At 57.1% G+C, this 13517-nt stretch overlaps 1 protein-coding gene across 3 annotated transcripts in view; it reads left to right on the top strand.

The window, feature by feature from the left end:
- OPCML (opioid binding protein/cell adhesion molecule like) overlaps positions 1 to 13517 on the top strand; it is a 1026659-nt gene that overhangs the window by 992107 nt on the left and 21035 nt on the right. For 2 of the 3 annotated variants that reach the window (XM_075909407.1, XM_075909406.1), the window contains 2 exons: positions 557 to 677; positions 2341 to 2492. In XM_075909407.1, the coding sequence (XP_075765522.1) occupies positions 557 to 677; positions 2341 to 2492 (273 nt within the window). Of the gene's footprint in view, positions 1 to 556; positions 678 to 2340; positions 2493 to 5442; positions 5698 to 13517 lie in introns of those variants that run through there. The other variant, XM_075909408.1, reaches the window with a different exon arrangement.

Below are 13517 nucleotides of genomic sequence, written 5' to 3'. Positions count from 1 at the left end.
TATATTTGCAGCGGAGAGATCACCTTGTACTGGGATTGGCTCAGGCTCCTCTTTGTCTCCATCCCCAATTGCTGCCAGCCCCACCACCTACGCTGTCTGGCTTAACCAGCTCTTGGCCCACCTCCCCCCCCACCAGCTGGGCTCACGGATGGCTCCCTGCTCACACCTGCTTTTCCTCCTCTTGCTACTGGCCCTGTTTCCAGCTCCTCCCCAGTGGGTCCCCACCCCGCCGGGAAAGGAGACAGCCCCAGAGAAAAGAGGCCGAAAGGGGCAGATGAGGAGGGGCAGGAGATGGCTCAGGCGGATTGAGAAAGGAAGGGGGAAAATACGGAACCATACAATGGGGTGTCCTTTTCAGGAAGGGTCCGTGCGTAACTCTGCCTCTTCCGGAGGTGGATCCGTGTCCTGCCCTGCAGTCCCAGAACGGGGTTCCAAGCAGCCCTGTAATGCCGTGGTTCTCCCCACGTCTGGCTTGGTCCCTCCCAATTGCAGCGGCGTATCCCAGGCTCCCGCTGCTCCATCCCTCCCTCGGGGATAACGCTGCTTTGCTCCGCAGACCCCCCGTACATCTCCAACACCAAGAACATCGGCGCCTCGGTGGGCCAGAAGGGGATCCTGCGCTGCGAGGCCTCGGCCGTCCCTGTCGCAGAATTTCAGTGGTTTAAGGAAGAAACGAGGTAACTAAACAGGCGGCCAGGGCCTGGCAGATCCCAGGCTGTGTTCTTGGCAGGAGGGGAGTGCTGACGCTCTTGGGTCAGGGTGGCCATCTGTCAGCATGGCCAGGAGAGATAATTACACTTCGTTGCAATATATTTCTGTGGGGGAGGCAATCTTGCTGCAGACGTCCCTGTGAGGAAAGGATCCTGCAAGAGGCGAGGAAGGTTCAGGTTGGACATTAGGAAAAACTTCCTACCTGTCAGGGTGGTTACACACTGGAATAAATTGCCTAGGGATGTTGTGGAATCTCCATCTCTGGGGATATTTAAGAGCAGGTTAGACAGACTGGTCAGGGATGGTCTAGACGGTGCTTGGCCCTGCCGTGAGCACAGGGGACTGGACTTGACCTCTCCAGGTTCCTTCCAGTTCTAGGATTTTAACAGGAGGAACTTCTGCCTTGCGGCTGTTTCAGAAGCGTGGGGAAGGTGCTCTTGCTAACCTGGAGTGCTCTGCTGGGATCCGAATGGCTCCATGCGGTTAAGAGATAGAGACTCAGAGTCCATCTCCTCTGGCTCAGGATGTGGGATTTGAAGCTCAGGGGGACATACTCCTGCCAGCTCTGATGAAGCCAGTCGGCGAAAATTAGCCGTGTTGCTGCATCTGGGTGGGTGATGGGATGGTCAAGCGAGGGATGTTAAAATTAGATTAATCAATAATCGACTAGTCGATGGGATTTCCTTGGACTATTTGATTAGTCGAGAAGGGCGCTTCCGCTTTGAAATGTAGCAAGAGCTGCCCTTATGTTGCTCCATGTCAAAGGCGGAAGTGCCCTGCTGCGGTCCACCTTGGAAATGTACGAGAACCCCAGCAGGGGCTTGAAACACTTGAAACGCCATGTGGAGCCGGGGCCAGCAGAAGACGCTCGGAGTCCCCCGCTGGCCCTGGGCTCCAGGCAGGTGCTTCCACTTGGAAATGTACAAGAGCCCCAACAGGGACTCTTGTACATTTCAGAGAGAGAACGCTGCCGCTGCGCCCTTGCCCCCTCCCATGAAGCTGGAGCTGGGGGGGAACCGGCTGTTAAGCCAACTCCCCCCAACACCACTTCCTCTCCCCCCCCCCCCCCCCGCTTGCTGCTGCTTTCTGATAGAGGCAGCAAGAGGTGGGGAAGGGATTAGTCAACTAGTGCGTTGAGTATGCGATACGCGTTTGCTTATCGGCTAGCTGACTAGTCGATTAGTCGCTTACATCCCTAGGTCAAGCTGCCCCCAAATACAGACCCCTCTGAAATCCAGGCTGACTATCGGGACCCTAGCCCATCCCAGCATCTGTGTTGTCCTGGTGACGCTGCTGTGTTTCGCTCGGGCTTGAGCAGAGAGCTAGCATGGGTATGTCTGCCTGGGCTGAACATTAACCCTCCCACCCCTGTGGAGATGAACCTTCAGTGACAGGCTGGTCTGAGAGTCCCTTTAGCGGGAGGCAACTTCTCAGTGACCTGGAAGAAACGGTCCTGGACCAGGGAACCTCTGGGAGGAGTGAGGCTTTGGGGCAGTGCCTGTAGGCCTGCTAAAAGGAGGAGGATCTGGTGATAGCTCCTCTTGATCCAAGGACTCCCGGGGCTTTTCCCACTCACTCTCGAGGGGGGCTGCGTGGGATGGGGCTTGATCAATCCCTCTCGCCCCGCAGATTAGCCAATGGGCTGGATGGCGTGAGAATCGAGAACAAGGGCCGCATGTCCACACTGACCTTCTTCAACGTCTCAGAGAAGGATTACGGCAATTACACCTGCGTGGCCACCAACAAGCTGGGGAACACCAACGCCAGTATCATCCTGTACGGTAGGTGTGAGGGGCGGAGCCCCACTGGCCGCGGGAGCTGGATCCCCACTGAGCCTTGCAAAGGGTGGACTCCGACCCCCTGCCAAGTTGGGGGGCAGGGGCTGTCCTGCTTCCTGGGCATACGGGCCGTCAGCCTGGTGGAGGCCGTGAACCTGGCTCTTGCCTGTAAAGCGGCGTATGGCAAAACAAGGGAGATGATGATACTACAGCAGCGTACCCCTCTCGGACTGGGAGACTGGGAAGTGGAGCCTGTCCGTTTAATTCAATGCCCCCTCCTCATGCCCAAGCTGCCAATACATTAGGCCCTTCCAGCTGGACCCTGCTTATTCACTGACGCGCACAGACGTAGACCGCTGGATATTTTCTCTTTCTGTGAGCTAGAGGTCACCCCACTAGCGAGGATGCGTCAGTTATGCCCTCAACAAGGGCATTAAATCTAACACCTTGCATCTCCAAAGCGCTGTACACGCATGAGGGCATCCACCCAGGCAGGCACTATCCTCTGCATTTTACAGCTAGGTAAACTTAGGCACGGCGTGAGTCTGGTTGGAGTCTGGGGCTGAGCTGGGGTTAGGTAAGCCTGGCTCTCAGTGCCTCTCTTCTTCCACTAAAGGAAAGGAATCCTTTTTCCTAGCCTGCAAAGGGGAGCAGATGCATCTGTAACTTTGTGATAATCACTCTCCATTCCTCACCTGATTAACCCACTTCCATCTTCATGCCTATGCCTATAAAAATCCCCCCTTCACCATCGTAGTCCTGCTCAGCGTTTTCTCAAGGCGAAGCGACACAGCTCTGCTGGGACCTCCCTGTGAAACGGGTCACATTATCCAAAAACCATTTCCCACAGACCAGAGAGGACCATGTTTATCATCTCCTCGTCCCTGCCAGTCTCGTCTGGCTTCTGAAAATGTAGCAATGTTCTCTGCCCAAACCTCAGTCCGCTCATAATCCCACGTACACAGCTGAGATCCATGCAGACACCCCAGGCAGAATAAGCTATTGCTTGCTCCGCTGTAGACTCTCATCACCGCGGGCTTCTGTCCACGTGAAGTTCTCCCAGAATAACGATTCGCAATTAATTCCATGTGTGGACGTGCTTGCTCTGAAATAAGATTGCCTTGTTCCTGTGTAACTTAATCCATTTTCAAATTGGATTAAGCTAAACCAGAACAAGGCTTGCTTAATTCTGAAGTTAGTATCCACACATGGGGTTACTCAGAAATTGACCGCCCCCCTGAACCTGAATTGCAGACGTGAGTCGGGATGTAGGGAGAGACTATCGGGCTTTCCCCACCCCCAATAGTAACCGCACTTCCTGTTCTGTGTAACCGTATCAGCATCCTGCATGTCGTCATCACTATGTGCTCACCTTTCTAATGACCGTCCCTTCATCAGCTGTCTGAAAATATGAACTGTATATTTCTGTTCTCTTTCTGTCTGTCTCCATTGTCCTCTGTTTTAGAAATAAGTGACCTCACAGCACTGGCAGGTTGGTACAGCTTGTTCCTTCCTACGTTTGCTTGCAACACCCAGACACCTTTTGCCTCGTAGGCTTGCTTCAAAACAGGAGTGGATGCTAGATGTGCCCAAAGGGGCATAGATTTAAGGCCAGTGATCTGTCCTAAGGAAGGAAAGCCCTCACTGGGCGCAGATTTTTCTTCTATGCAGAAAGGAGCTGGTTTGTATAAATACACAGTGGTCACAGCCGCTTTGTTTTCGTCTTTGCAGGAGTCCATCTGGCAAAGCATATTCCAGTTTCACGGATGCACGCGCTGCTTTGCAGTGCTGTTAGTTGGGAGAATTTGTTGGCTGTGGTAGAACGAGCCTCTAGTTGTTTTGTATAAAGCAGGGCAAATGCGGTTATACAAATGTAACAGGGGACCTGACATTCATTCGCATAATCAAGGGGTTTGGACAAATTACTCTCAATAAGACCCCAGCGGTCTGCAGAGTTCATATGCTCCAGCAGGGAAACACTGTTGAGTTTATTTGATGGGCTTATGCTTCGAGGACTTGACCGCGCAGAGTCAATTTCAGATCTAGGAGGGTGCAAATCCACTGGTCTCAGTAGGGTTGCACTGTTTATCTCAGGTCTGATGCTTATTTGCGTTCCACATTTAAATAACTAAAAATGCTCAGGGCACACACACAGCAGAACCAATCTGAAGGCCTATCTGCTGCAAGAGGGCTGCAGATTAGGCCTTAAAGGTGACCTTCGAAGGAAAACCAAGATTGAATTTTGATTTCTTTATGATCTATTTAAAAGACAGCTGGATTATGGGGACAAGGTAAGAAGTAGACACTTGCTTCATTTCACCAGTAGAAACTGAGGTCACGTTTACCCTCGGAAAATTCTCTGGACACTGGGGCTACGTCTAGACTGGCACGATTTTCCGCAAATGCTTTTAACGGAAAACTTTTCCGTTAAAAGCATTTGCGGAAAAGAGCGTCTAGATTGGCACGGATGCTTTTACACAAAAGCACTTTTTCAAGAAAAGCGTCCGTGGCCAATCTAGACGTGCTTTTCTGCAAAAAAGCCCCGATTGCTATTTTCGCGATCGGGACTTTTTTGCACAAAACAAATCTGAGCTGTCTACACTGGCCCTTTTGTGCAAAAGCTTTTGCGCAAAAGGACTTTTGCCCGAACGGGAGCAGCGTAGTATTTCCGCAAGAAGCACTGATTTCTTACATGAGATCGTCAGTGTTCTTGCGGAAATTCAAGCGGCCAGTGTAGACAGCTGGCAAGTTTTTCTGCAAAAGCAGCTGCTTTTGTGGAAAAACTTGCCAGTCTAGACACAGCCTGGAGAACTTGGAGGATTTTGACACCACCAATACTAAAATCTGATTGATGATTATTGTTCTTGCTTTTATTATTAAATCTAGTTAATGCAAATGTCCCACAAACAGACAAAATATTCGCTCTGCTAATTATTCACTATTCCACCAACAGCTGACAGAGCTTGGCAAACTTTTCTCTGAGATGCCATCAAGTCCTTCAGCAAAAGCAGAGATGACTAGACTTGATTTTCCTGCTACTTCTAATTACTTAAAACAAACAAAGGGGTGTATGTTGAAGAATAAATTAAATATATAAGGCTGCAGTGGTACATCATGAAGACATAACAAGGAACACCATTATATATATGTATAATTTCCTCTTCAGGACACCTTTAAAGGGAAACTGATAATTTTGACAGCAACCCAGATTTCTCATTTGAGGTGGAATCAAACTTTACAAACTTTATGATCAGAGTTCCCTGTAAGCTGAATGCTTGGGTGGCCCCTCAGGAGCGATTCAAATGCTTCCCAGCTGATTAGCAGAGTGCCCACAGCTAGGTTTGTGTTTCTGGTGGTGGTACACATTCCTTGGTGCACGTAGAAAAATTATTCTGCACATGGATGGAAAAAATCTGCATATGGATAAAAAATTTAGCGGGAACATTGTTTATGATCAACAGAAATCCTTCTGCATAAACAACGACAAGTCCTGTGGCACCTTATAGACTAACAGATGTAGTGGAGCATAAGCTTTCGTGGGCAAAGACCCTCTTTGTGTATCTGACGAACACGGCTACCCCTCTGATAGAAATCCTTCTGTTATGGCATCTTTTCAATTCCAGTCAAACAGCTTTATGGATTTAGCCCTATCCGCCCATCAGAGAAGTGGTGGTGGAGGGGGGTCCAGGGTGTGTGTTAAGGTTGTCTCTAACATGCAAGGCGTGTGCACTAAAGCGCTGGCTGAGGAGAAGAAAGTGAAGCAAAGGCAAAGCCGCCTTTCCAGGCATGAGAGAGAGTGGTTTCATTGTTTCATTCTCAAACAAAGCTGGTAGCGTGAAAAGAAACGTCTTTGTTTTATGCAATCAAAGGGAGTGATTCTAGACAATGACCTTTGTTATTAAAACATATGATCTCTAATCAGTGTCCAATTTCAGTGCCTTTGTTATTTCCAATTACCTCATTGTTGCTGGGGGCTGGGCGTTCTCCCCAGTTGTAGGTGTTAACCTCTCTACTTTTAGCCAATTCCCACCTCAGTGCCCTTCCCTTGTCCGCCTGGGGCCGGCTTTGTGCCGCCGTTCAGCAAAGACGTCCCTACACGTAGCCGACGCGCTACAGGGCTAGCACAGCCCAGTCTGGAAGGGGACGTGGATGAAAGCGCTTTGCAGCAGCCGCTCGTCCAGTCCGGTTGGTGCCAGCGGCTACAGGGAGCCACAGAAGATGAATGTTCAGCGGGCAGGGGATGCGTCCAGTCTCAGCTTCCTCCTCCTTGGATGTGTTTCGTTAGCACAAACCCCACCCCACCGTTTAACCGCTGCTGACAGGATTGGGCCCGGGTTACAGAGAGAGATGGGGTGTTGGGTGGCCTGTGCCCGCATGAGGGCTCAGCCAGACTGGAGACACCCCCTCCTGTGGGGGGAAGCGGTGGGGCTGGCTTGCCGAAGCGACCGGTTACTGGATTACCGCATTGCAGCCCCATTCAACGCTGCCCGAAACATGCCTGCGGGTAGACGGGCTGAGGGGGCTTGGCGGGCATTTTTAAAGCTGTCACGGGACGTAGTGGGGACCGGTTTCAGGGCGCCACAAACCTATGGAGGGGCGTGATAGGGGGCCAGTGGGGTCTCCGCAAGACGAGGCAGGTGAGCCGGGGATGAGTGAGGGGTGTGGCAGGGGCTTTCTCTCAGGGCTCCTCGAGCCTTTGGGGCCGTGGCAGGGGCATCTTTCAGGTGTCCGCAAGACTAGGGGTGTGGGCAGGGGGCGTGTCTCAGCGTTCCTCTATACTGTGGTAGTGTGGGGGTGGGGGGGGGGGGACTGGGGGGAAGGGAGGCATGTGACTGGTGTGTTGTCCAGGTTTCCTCAAGTCTATGGGGATGTGGCAGGGGAGTATCTCAGCTTTCATCCCAATTATGGGGGGTGGTGGTGGTGGGGGGGCATATCCCGACTGCCTCAAGACTATGGGGGGGGGGGGGTGTGGTGGGGGGGCACGTGTCGAGGTGTGGCTGCCAGGTTTCCTCAAGACTATAGGGTCATGGCAAGAGTGTGTCGGGGTGAGTCTTTCAGGTTTCCTCAATACTAGGGGGGGGATGGTGTGTGTGGGGTATCGGGGGGTGTCTTCCAGGTTTCCCCAAGAATATAGGGGCATGGCAGGGGGGGTGGGAGGTGGGACATGTCTGTCAGCTTTCCTCAAGATGATGGGGGGTGGGAGCGGTGGAGATGTGGAGGCTGGGGGGTGAGGATGTGGCCGGCCTGTTTCCTCAAGCGTGTGTGTGTGTGTGGGGGGGGGGGTAATAGCAGGGGCATATCTAAGCTTTTATCTAGACTATGGAGGGGAGGCATTGCCGGGGTGGGCGGGGGAGGGCATCTTCCGGATTTCCTCAAGCCTATAGGGGCGTGGTGGGGGTGTGTCTTCCAGGTTTCCTCAAGACTATGGGGGGTGTGGTGGGGGCGTGCCAGAGGTGTGTCTGCCAGGTTTCCCCAAGACTATGGGGGGCGTACCAGGGGTGTGTCTTCCAGGTTTCCTCAAGTATATGGGGGCATGGCGGGGGCGTGTCAGGGGTGTGTCTTCCAGGCTTCCCCAAGATTATGGGGGGGCGTGTCAGGGGCGTGACTTCCAGGTTTCCTCAAGACTATGGGGGCGTGGCAGGGGTGTGTCTTCCAGGTTTCCTCAGGACTATGGGGGGCGTGGCGGGGGGCGTGTCAGGGGTGTGTCTTCCAGGTTTCCTCAGGACTATGGGGGGCGTGGCGGGGGCGTGTCAGGGGTGTGTCTTCCAGGTTTCCTCAAGACTACTGGGGGCGTGACGGGGGCGTGTCAGGGGTGTGTCTTCCAGGTTTCCTCAAGACTACTGGGGGCGTGGTGGGGGGCGTGTCTTCCAGGTTTCCTCAGGACTATGGGGGCGGGGTGGGGGCGTGTCAGGGGTGTGTCTTCCAGGTTTCCTCAAGACTATGGGGGCATGGCGGGGGCGTGTCTTCCAGGTTTCCTCAGGACTATGGGGCGTGGCGGGGGCGTGTCAGGGGTGTGTCTTCCAGGTTTCCTCAAGACTATGGGGGCGTGGCGGGGGGTTGTGTCAGGGGTGTGTCTTCCAGGTTTCCTCACGACTGCTGGGGGTGTGGCGGGGCTGTGTCAGGGGTGTGTCTTCCAGGTTTCCTCAAGACTACTGGGGGCGTGGTGGGGGCGTGTCAGGGGTGTGTTTTCCAGGTTTCCTCAAGACTGCTGGGGGCGTGGTGGGGGCGTGTCAGGGGTGTGTCTTCCAGGTTTCCTCAAGACTGCTGGGGGCGTGGCGGGGGGCATGTCAGGGGTGTGTCTTCCAGGTTTCCTCAAGACTATGGAAGGTGTGGCGGGGGGCGTATCAGGGGTGTGTCTTCCAAGTTTCCTCAAAACTATGGGGGAGGGCGTGGCGGGGGGCATGTCAGGGGTGTGCCTTCCAGGTTTCCTCAAGACTATGGGGGCGTGGCGGGGGTGTGTCAGGGGTGTGTCTTCCAGGTTTCCTCAAGACTGCTGGGGGCGTGGCGGGGGCGTGTCAGGGGTGTGTCTTCCAGGTTTCCGCAAGACCATGGGGGCGTGGCGGTGCCGTGTCAGGGGTGTGCCTTCCAAGTTTCCGCAAGACTATGGGGGCGTGGCGGGGGTGTGCCGGGGGTGTCTCTTCCAGGTTTCCTCAAGACCATGGGGGCGTGGCGGGGGCGTGTCTTCCAGGTTTCCTCAAGACCGTGGGGGCGTGGCGGGGGCGTGTCTTCCAGGTTTCCTCAAGACTACGGGGGGGTGTGGCGGGGGCGTGTCAGGGGTGTGTCTTCCAGGTTCCCTCGAGACTATGGGGGCGTCAGGGGGGGCGTGTCAGGGGTGTGTCTTCCAGGTTTCCGCAAGACCATGGGGGCGTGGCGGGGGCGTGTCAGGGGTGTGCCTTCCAGGTTTCCTCAAGACTATGGGGGCATGGCGGGGGCGTGTCAGGGGTGTGTCTTCCAGGTTTCCTCAAGACTACTGGGGGCGTGTGGCGGGGGCGTGTCAGGGGCGTGCCTTCCAGGTTTCCTCGAGACTATGGGGGCGTGGCGGGGGCGTGTCAGGGGTGTGCCTTCCAGGTTTCCTCGAGACCATGGGGGCGTGGCGGGGGCGTGTCAGGGGTGTGTCTTCCAGGTTTCCTCAAGACTACGGGAGGGTGTGGCGGGGGCGTGTCAGGGGTGTGTCTTCCAGGTTTCCTCAAGACTGCTGGGGGTGTGGCGGGGGTGTGTCAGGGGTGTGTCTTCCAGGTTTCCTCAAGACTACTGGGGGCGTGGCGGGGGCGTGTCAGGGGTGTGTCTTCCAGGTTTCCTCAAGACTACAGGGGGCGTGGCGGGGGCGTGTCAGGGGTGTGCCTTCCAGGTTTCCTCAAGACTATGGGGGCGTGGCGGGGGTGTGTCAGGGGTGTGCCTTCCAGGTTTCTTCAAGACTACGGGGGGGGCGTGGCGGGGGCGTGTCAGGGGTGTGCCTTCCAAGTTTCCTCAAGACTATGGGGGCGTGGCGGGGGTGTGCCGGGGGTGTGTCTTCCAGGTTTCCTCAAGACCATGGGGGCGTGGCGGGGGCGTGTCTACCAGGTTTCCTCAAGACCGTGGGGGCGTGGCGGGGGCGTGTCTTCCAGGTTTCCTCAAGACTACGGAGGGGTGTGGCGGGGGCGTGTCAGGGGTGTGTCTTCCAGGTTTCCTCAAAACTACTGGGGGTGTGGCGGGGGCGTGTCAGGGGTGTGTCTTCCAGGTTTCCTCAAGACTATGGGGGCGTGGCGGGGGTGTGTCAGGGGTGTGTCTTCCAGGTTTCCTGAGGACTATGGGGGCGTGGCGGGGGCGTGTCAGGGGTGTGTCTTCCAGGTTTCCTCAAGACTACTGGGGGCGTGGCGGGGGCGTGTCAGGGGTATGTCTTCCAGGTTTCCTCGAGACTATGGGGGCGTGGCAGGGGGGGCGTGGCAGGGGTGTGCCTTCCAGGTTTCCTCAAGACCATGGGGGCGTGGCGGGGGTGTGTCAGGGGTGTGCCTTCCAGGTTTCCTCAAGACTACTGGGGGCGTGGCGGGGGCGTGTCAGGGGCGTGCCTTCCAGGTTTCCTCGAGACCATGGGGGCGTGGCGGGGGCCTGTCAGGGGTGTTTCTTCCAGGTTTCCTCGAGACTATGGGGGCGTGGCGGGGGCGTGTCAGGGGTGTGTCTTCCAGTTTTCCTCAAGACTACTGGGGGTGTGGTGGTGGCGTGTCAGGGGTGTGTCTTCCAGGTTTCCTCAAGACTGCTGGGGGTGTGGCGGGGGTGTGTCAGGGGTGTGTCTTCCAGTTTTCCTCAAGACTACTGGGGGCGTGGCGGGGGCGTGTCAGGGGTGTGTCTTCCAGGTTTCCTCAAGACTACAGGGGGCGTGGCGGGGGCGTGTCAGGGGTGTGCCTTCCAGGTTTCCTCAAGACTATGGGGGCGTGGCGGGGGTGTGTCAGGGGTGTGCCTTCCAGGTTTCTTCAAGACTACGGGGGGGGCGTGGCGGGGGCGTGTCAGGGGTGTGCCTTCCAAGTTTCCTCAAGACTATGGGGGCGTGGCGGGGGTGTGTCTTCCAGGTTTCCTCAAGACCATGGGGGCGTTGCGGGGGCGTGTCTTCCAGGTTTCCTCAATACCGTGGGGGCGTGGCGGGGGCGTGTCTTCCAGGTTTCCTCATGACTATGGGGGGTGTGGCGGGGGCGTGTCAGGGGTGTGTCTTCCAGGTTTCCTCAAGACTGCTGGGGGCGTGGTGGGGGCGTGTCAGGGGTGTGTCTTCCAGGTTTCCTCAAGACTGCTGGGGGCGTGGCGGGGGCGTGTCAGGGGTGTGTCTTCCAGGTTTCCTCAAGACTATGGGGGGGTGTGGCGGGGGCGTGTTAGGGGTGTGTCTTCCAAGTTTCCTCAAGACTATGGGGGCGTGGCGGGGGGTTGTGTCAGGGGTGTGCCTTCCAGGTTTCCTCATGACTATGGGGGGCGTGGCGGGGGCGTGTCAGGGGTGTGTCTTCCAGGTTTCCTCAAGACTGCTGGGGGCGTGGTGGGGGCGTGTCAGGGGTGTGTCTTCCAGGTTTCCTCAAGACTGCTGGGGGCGTGGCGGGGGCGTGTCAGGGGTGTGTCTTCCAGGTTTCCTCAAGACTATGGAGGGTGTGGCGGGGGCGTGTCAGGGGTGTGTCTTCCAGGTTTCCTCAAGACTATGGGGGCGTGGCGGGGGCGTGTCAGGGGTGTGTCTTCCAGGTTTCCTCAAGACTGCTGGGGGTGTGGCGGGGGCGTGTCAGGGGTGTGTCTTCCAGGTTTCCTCAAGACTGCTGGGGGCGTGGCGGGGGCGTGTCAGGGGTGTGTCTTCCAGGTTTCCGCAAGACCATGGGGGCGTGGCGGTGCCGTGTCAGGGGTGTGCCTTCCAAGTTTCCGCAAGACTATGGGGGCGTGGCGGGGGTGTGCCGGGGGTGTCTCTTCCAGGTTTCCTCAAGACCATGGGGGCGTGGCGGGGGCGTGTCTTCCAGGTTTCCTCAAGACCGTGGGGGCGTGGCGGGGGCGTGTCTTCCAGGTTTCCTCAAGACTACGGGGGGGTGTGGCGGGGGCGTGTCAGGGGTGTGTCTTCCAGGTTCCCTCGAGACTATGGGGGCGTGGCGGGGGCGTGTCAGGGGTGTGTCTTCCAGGTTTCCGCAAGACCATGGGGGCGTGGCGGGGGCGTGTCAGAGGTGTGCCTTCCAGGTTTCCTCGAGACTATGGGGGCATGGCGGGGGCGTGTCAGGGGTGTGTCTTCCAGGTTTCCTCAAGACTATGGGGGGGTGTGGCGGGGGCTTGTCAGGGGTGTGTCTTCCAGGTTTCCTCGAGACTATGGGGGCGTGGCGGGGGCGTGTCAGGGGTGTGCCTTCCAGGTTTCCTCGAGACCATGGGGGCGTGGCGGGGGCGTGTCAGGGGTGTGTCTTCCAGGTTTCCTCAAGACTATGGGGGCGTGGCGGGGGCGTGTCAGGGGTGTGTCTTCCAGGTTTCCTCAAGACTGCTGGGGGTGTGGCGGGGGCGTGTCAGGGGTGTGTCTTCCAGGTTTCCTCAAGACTGCTGGGGGCGTGGCGGGGGCGTGTCAGGGGTGTGTCTTCCAGGTTTCCGCAAGACCATGGGGGCGTGGCGGTGGCGTGTCAGGGGTGTGCCTTCCAAGTTTCCTCAAGACTATGGGGGCGTGGCGGGGGTGTGCCGGGGTGTCTCTTCCAGGTTTCCTCAAGACCATGGGGGCGTGGCGGGGGCGTGTCTTCCAGGTTTCCTCAAGACCGTGGGGGCGTGGCGGGGGCGTGTCTTCCAGGTTTCCTCAAGACTACGGGGGGGTGTGTCTTCCAGGTTCCCTCGAGACTATGGGGGCGTGGCGGGGGCATGTCAGGGGTGTGTCTTCCAGGTTTCCGCAAGACCATGGGGGCGTGGCGGGGGCGTGTCAGAGGTGTGCCTTCCAGGTTTCCTCGAGACTATGGGGGCATGGCGGGGGCGTGTCAGGGGTGTGTCTTCCAGGTTTTCTCAAGACTATGGGGGGTGTGGCGGGGGCTTGTCAGGGGTGTGTCTTCCAGGTTTCCTCGAGACTATGGGGGCGTGGCGGGGGCGTGTCAGGGGTGTGTCTTCCAGGTTTCCTCAAGACTACTGGGGGCGTGGCGGGGGCGTGTCAGGGGTGTGTCTTCCAGGTTTCCTCGAGACTATGGGGGGGTGTGGCGGGGGCTTGTCAGGGGTGTGTCTTCCAGGTTTCCTCGAGACTATGGGGGCGTGGCGGGGGCGTGTCAGGGGTGTGCCCATCCTTTTTCCCTCTCTTCCCCCACCCCTCTTTTGCCCCTCCCCTCCAACCCTGCAACAGCCATGGGGTCAGCGCCTGGGCTGGGGGTGTCTTGTGAGGCTGTCTGGAGGATGAGTGCTTGGGCCCAACCATGCCGGTATTTCAGCCACGCTCAGTGGAAGTAGTACTGGGATCTTGACTTGGAGCAGGATAACTTTTAATGCACATTAGGAATCAACCACTTTGGTCAGAGAGAGGTGCAGGCGGCCTGTCCCCTCCGGCAGGGCTGTGGCGAGATGAAGTACTGTCACTTTTCTTCC

Source organism: Pelodiscus sinensis, chromosome 26 (genome assembly GCF_049634645.1).
Source record: "Pelodiscus sinensis isolate JC-2024 chromosome 26, ASM4963464v1, whole genome shotgun sequence".
NCBI classification, from domain to species: Eukaryota; Metazoa; Chordata; order Testudines; family Trionychidae; genus Pelodiscus; species Pelodiscus sinensis.
This window is presented reverse-complemented; position numbering and strand designations above follow the sequence as displayed.